General features: G+C 62.0%; 1 protein-coding gene across 1 annotated transcript in view; it reads left to right on the top strand.

Annotated features, from left to right (window-relative positions):
* Nucleotides 1–169: 169 nt before the first annotated feature.
* The window catches only part of LOC104537324 (protein unc-13 homolog A-like), a gene marked incomplete at its 5' end in the record, with an annotated part of 31010 nt that continues 25709 nt past the window's right edge, over nucleotides 170–5470 (top strand). The window contains 8 exon segments of the mRNA XM_010180159.1: nucleotides 170–269; nucleotides 393–510; nucleotides 679–802; nucleotides 955–1028; nucleotides 1102–1156; nucleotides 2173–2208; nucleotides 2777–2987; nucleotides 5079–5464. Of these exon segments, the coding sequence (XP_010178461.1) occupies nucleotides 170–269; nucleotides 393–510; nucleotides 679–802; nucleotides 955–1028; nucleotides 1102–1156; nucleotides 2173–2208; nucleotides 2777–2987; nucleotides 5079–5464 (1104 nt within the window).

Genomic DNA, 5470 nt, shown 5'->3' with positions numbered 1-5470 from the left:
AGATGGGGTGCCCTGGGTGGGATGGAGGGGGCTCGCAGCCAAGCTGCTCCTGGCAGCGGACGGAGGTGGGTGCTGAGGGGGGTATCCCACAGTGGTGGGTGGATGGGTGCATGGCTAGGGTGAGGTGGGAGGGCACTGGGGCCACTTCACCCTCTGCTTGCTCCACCAGAGAAGTTTAACACCTACGTGACGCTGAAGGTGCAAAATGTCAAGAGCACAACCATCGCTGTGCGGGGCAACCTGCCCTCCTGGGAGCAGGACTTCATGTTGTGAGTGTCCAGGGGCCACCCCGGCGTCCCCAACCCCTGCTGCTTCCCTGCATCACGAGGTCAGCCACTGACCCCAGCCACGGGGGAAGAGTCCCTGACCTGACACCTCTCCCTCCTCCCCAGTGAGATCAACCGGCTCGACCTGGGCCTGACAGTGGAGGTGTGGAACAAGGGGCTCATCTGGGACACCATGGTGGGGACAGTGTGGATCCCGCTCCGGACCATCCGGCAGTCCAATGAGGTAGGGAGCCAGGCACGTCCACCCCCCTGTCCCAGGCTGCCCTTCAGAGGGAGCAGAGCCTCACTTGGAGAGGACCCCGCTTAAGGTTGGACCCTGTGCATGTGGGGTGGTGGGACTGCGGAAGGGGGGTCCATGGCAGCTCTCCTCACCCTCATTTTCACCTTGCAGGAGGGCCCTGGGGAATGGCTCACACTCGACTCCCAGGTCATCATGACCGACAACGAGATTTCGGGCACCAAGGACCCCACTTTCCACCGTATCCTCCTTGACACCCGCTTTGAGTTGCCATTGGGTGAGTACCGGCCTTGGGCGCCCCGGGACTGGGGGGTCAGGGATGCTCATAGGACTTGGGGCTGGGGGTCTGATGCTGTAGCCCCAGAAGCTGAGGCAGTGTTTGAGTGGGAATGAATGTCTGTGCACCGATCGGTGTCTTTGCCCTTGCAGATATCCCTGAGGAGGAGGCTAGGTACTGGGCCAAGAAGTTGGAGCAGCTCAATGCCATGCGGGACCAGGACGATGTAAGTGAGGGCAGAGTTGGGGTGAGGGCTGGGCTGAGGGCAGCGGTGCCCTCACTGCCCTGTCTCTCCCCAGTACGCCTTCCAGGAGGAGCAGGAAAAGCCTCTGCCCGTTCACAGCTCCCAGTGCTGTAAGTGCTACCCTGCCCCTGCCCTGCTGCCGGACCCCCCCACTGCCCTGTCCCCCCAGTGCACTGGGGATGTGCATGAGCTGGGTCTGTGCTTACGTTGGGGTGCTGGACCCCAACCCAAGTGGGGCTCAACTTCACCCCACCCTCCGTCCCTATTCCCATTCCCATTCTCCCTCCCGTGTCTGCTGGTGTTTCTTTGCTGTCTCCCTGCCTCACAGTGTGTGAACCCTCCTGTGGGGCTGAGCTGTAGGGGAAAGGGGAATGGGACCATGCCAATCTGGCTGTTAAGGACGGTCCCCTGGGGAGCCAAGGTGAGGGGCAGCAAGGCTGGTGAGGGGACTGCTCTGTGGGAGCACTGGCAGAGAGGTCTGGGGGATTTGCGCTGGCAGCTCAGTTTGCCCCAACCTGTGTCTCAGTTTCCCCTTCTGTAGTCATGTCATGGCCCTGCACAGCCTGGCACTGACTCAAGCATAGCTCAGTGCCTCTATGCCCAGCCCCAGGCCCTGTTCCCTGTGAGTTCAAAGCCACCATGCCCAGCCACAGGCACTGTCCCCAGCCTGGCTTGGTGTCACCATGCCCAGGCCCATGCACTGTCCCCAGTGCCCCTCAGTGTCACTGTTGCCATCCCTAGGCCCCTGTCCCTGGCCCATCTTGGTACTGCATTGCTCAGCCGCAGTACCTGTCCCAGGCACGGCTCAGTGTCAATGTGCCCCATCCTGGGTCCTGTTCCCAACCCATCTTGGGGCGCTGTCCCCAGCCCAGCTCCGTGATACCATGCCTGGGAGATGCCGGTTCCTCCCAGCCAGTTCCTGCTGCCACACTGGAAGGGGCTGCCCAGGGCAGTGGTGGAGTCACCATCCCTGGAGGGACTGAAAAGACAAGGAGATGAGGTGTTGAGAGACATGGTTTAGTGGTGAACAGGTTATGGTTGGACTCGATGATCTTAAAGGTCTTTTCCAACCAAATGAGTTTGTGATTCTATTGTCTCTGCCCCACCCCCTTTTTTTTTTCTGTAGGCAACTGGAATTATTTTGGCTGGGGAGAACAGCAGAGTAAGTATCTTGTCCCATCCTCTCCTCCCAGCCTGGTGATGCTCAGTGCATCACCCCTTGCTGTGCTGAAGCCTGGCCTGGGGCTCAGGGGACCTGGGGCTCAGGTCCAGCCTGTGGCCTCGCTTTGTGCTGGATAAGGACTGGGGCACCGAGCACCCTGTCCTGGGCAGGGCTGTCCCCACAGGCTGGTGGGGACATGGCAGGGTGAGGCTCTGTGCCTGTGGGATGCCCTGGTGGCAATGAGCAGCTCGGGCTTTGTCTCTATGGTGGGACATCAGTGGGACAGAGGAAAGGTCCCAGCTCCCTCTCCTCCTCTTTCCCCCTTCTGTATATCCCATTTCCCCCTCTGCCCACCCCTTGTCCTCCAAAATCCCTTTTTGCAGAGGGAAACATGTGCAGTTTGCCCTGCACCCCTGCCTGGGTCCATCTCCCCAGCATGATCCCTCAGCAATGGGGACACAGTGTTGGCAGTAACAGGGCTGTGCTGGGTGTGGGGCAGATTTGGGGAATCTGTGGCTGCAACAGTTGCCGGGCCATCCCCTGTCCCGCTCACTGCAACCCTTTGCAGATGATGACCCCGACAGCACAGTGGATGACCGGGACAGTGATTACCGCAGCGAGACCAGCAACAGCATCCCGCCGCCGTACTACACCACCTCCCAGCCCAACGCCTCAGTCCACCAGTACCCCATGAGGCACCAGCAGCAGAGCTCCCGTGATTCCTACACTGACTCCATGCAGAGCTATGAGATGGACTACTCAGACCAGCGTCCCATCAGGTAGTGGCACAGCCACAGGGAGTCCTCTCTCAATCCTCCCCCACAGGTGGCAGAGGCCAGCGGGTCCCCAGGGTGACGCCAGGGACGATGCTCCCAGGGCGGTGGGTGAGAGAGGGAAGGATGCTGAGGTGAGGATGAGGGTGATAGTGCTGGCCCCAAGCCTTTCCTTCTCACTGGAAATTTTTCAAGCTCTTTTGGGTCACTGTCCTCCTCTGTCTGCACTGGGCTTTGGGACCCCAAGCCCCAGCTGTGCTTGCTGGGAGCTGAGCTGCTGGGCTGTGACGCAGATGTGGCTGTAGGCAGAGCTGCAGGCAGGGACGCCTGCCTGGTGCTCTCTTCCCATGGTCGCAGCACAGCCCAGTTCCTCCAGGAACCAAGGTGCCAGCCCCGTCCACCAGGACACAGCCTCCCTGCTCGCTTCCCCGCGGTGGCAGGGGATGCCAGGGCGCGGTGGGTGGCAACGGCGCGGTGCCCGTGAACCTCGCTGATCATCTTCCTCTCCTCCCCGGCAGACGCTATGGTAGCGTAGACTCTGCCGCAAACGGACGCAGCGACGCTGAGTCCGCTTCTGAGTCAAGCAGGCGGACCAGCCGCCAGCCTTCCCTTGAGAGCAGGCGGTCCCTAGACCTATCGGATAGGTGGGTCGCTACCTCGTCGCGTGCCGTGTGCCGTCGCAGAGTGCTGTGGTCGGTCCTTGCAGCCGTGGTGAGGCCAACACCAGTCCTGGCAAGGGCGGCCTCGTGCCGCTGCAGGGTCTCCCCTCTTCCTGCCCTGGACTGCCTTGCAGAGGAGCAGCGTTGGGATGCTCCAGGCATCTCTCGTCCCCGTGGTGTCCCTTCTTGCTGTTGCTGCGCCCCAGTCCATGGGGACGATAACCCAGCATCCTGGTCCTGCTTGCTGGCACAGTGACTGTCTGTCAGCACTGCTGCCTGTTCCTCCTTGTGCCAGTGGGTATGGGAGCTGGGGCCTCGGGGAATCAAATGCCATCCTCAGTTTCTGGTCACCTCCCAGGGAGCACCTGGCTGGGCAAAAGCCTTGTGCAGTGATTTGGGACCCTTGCATTTGGGACCCCTCTCCCGGCCCTGGCCAGGATTGGGCCAGGGAGTTGGGGGGTTTCCAGGCATGAGCCATGTCTCCTGCACCCCTGTGCCCCGAGTCCCCCTTTCCAAGGTACCTGGATGATGCCAGTACCCCTCCCATGCTGGGACCTGCATCTCCCAGCACCCTCGTCCCTGCGGTGTCCCCTCGCCCCCCATCACCTGGTGCAGCCTCTCTGGGCCCAGGGCTATGCCCATCCCCTTGTCTCCTTACCCCTTGCCCATCCCTGAGCCCTGGCTGCCAGTGCTGGAGACGTGGTGTCGGCCTCTTCCTAGGCATGTCCCTGTCCTGTCTGCATGTTTGCTTATGTGAGCCTTTCCTCATGGAGTCCCACAGCTGCCCTGTCCCTGGCAGCCTCCTGGGACACAGGGAGCCCCTCTGCGCCGCTGCTCCCCCAGGTGTAGGTGGCTGTGAGGGGGCTGCTGGAGGGGCCAGAGGCCGGTGGGGCAGATGGGGTGGTGGGAAGGGGTCTGGCCTGACAGGAAGAGTGGAGAGGGTACATGTGGCTAGGGATCATGTGGTTAAGGGGAGTGATGGGGTTGAGGGGATGTCCTTGGAGAGGGGGTGCCTGAGAGGTCTACAGGGAGCACCGAGATGTCAGGGTAGAGGTTGGGTGACAGATCTGCGGGTTGGGGACAGGACGGAGGTGTCTGGCAGTATCAGGAGGCAGAATCTGGCTGGATGCTGCCCAGCTGTGCTCTGCCCCCACCCTTGGCCTGGGTGAGCCAAGGGGGCAGACACCATTCTACATGTCCCCATGCTCAGCTCAGGCAGAGGCAGGAAGGTCAGACCCCCTGAGAGTGCCCCAGCCTGGAGTCTCCTGGGTCTGTGCCTTCGACTCCCAGGACAAGGAGCCTGGTGTTGACCCAGGGCTGTGCCCAGGGGGAGCCGCACATCCCCTGCCCGCGGCTCAGGGACCCCGGGGGTCGGGGCAGGCATGGCTATGGCACAGACCCACGGGAGCCCTGTCCTTGTCTCCCCTCCACCCCGCAGCCCCACAGGGAGCAGCCGCTATGCATCATCAGCCGAGCTGAGCCAGGGCAGCTCCCAGCTGAGCGAGGACTTCGAGAACGAGAGCCTGCGGGACTCAGAACTGGAGGAACGGGACGGCGACTCCTACCACTCCTGCCACAGCTCTGTCAGCTACCACAAGGACTCGCCCCGCTGGGAGGAGGAAGAGGATGATGACCTTTATCTGGAGGAGGAGGAAGAGGAGGAAGAGTTCAATGAGGACTACAGTGAGAACGAGGAAGGCTACACCAAGGAGGAGGAGGAGGAGGAGGAGGAGGACCTGCGGGAGCAGGACACCTATGAAAGCCCCGAGCAAGATGCCTACACCCCACCACAGAAACCCTTGGGGCAGCAGCAGCAGCAACAGGGTCCGC

The sequence above is a fragment of the Mesitornis unicolor genome, unplaced genomic scaffold (genome assembly GCF_000695765.1).
Source record: "Mesitornis unicolor isolate BGI_N332 unplaced genomic scaffold, ASM69576v1 scaffold6440, whole genome shotgun sequence".
NCBI lineage: Eukaryota > Metazoa > Chordata > Aves > Mesitornithiformes > Mesitornithidae > Mesitornis > Mesitornis unicolor.
This window is presented reverse-complemented; position numbering and strand designations above follow the sequence as displayed.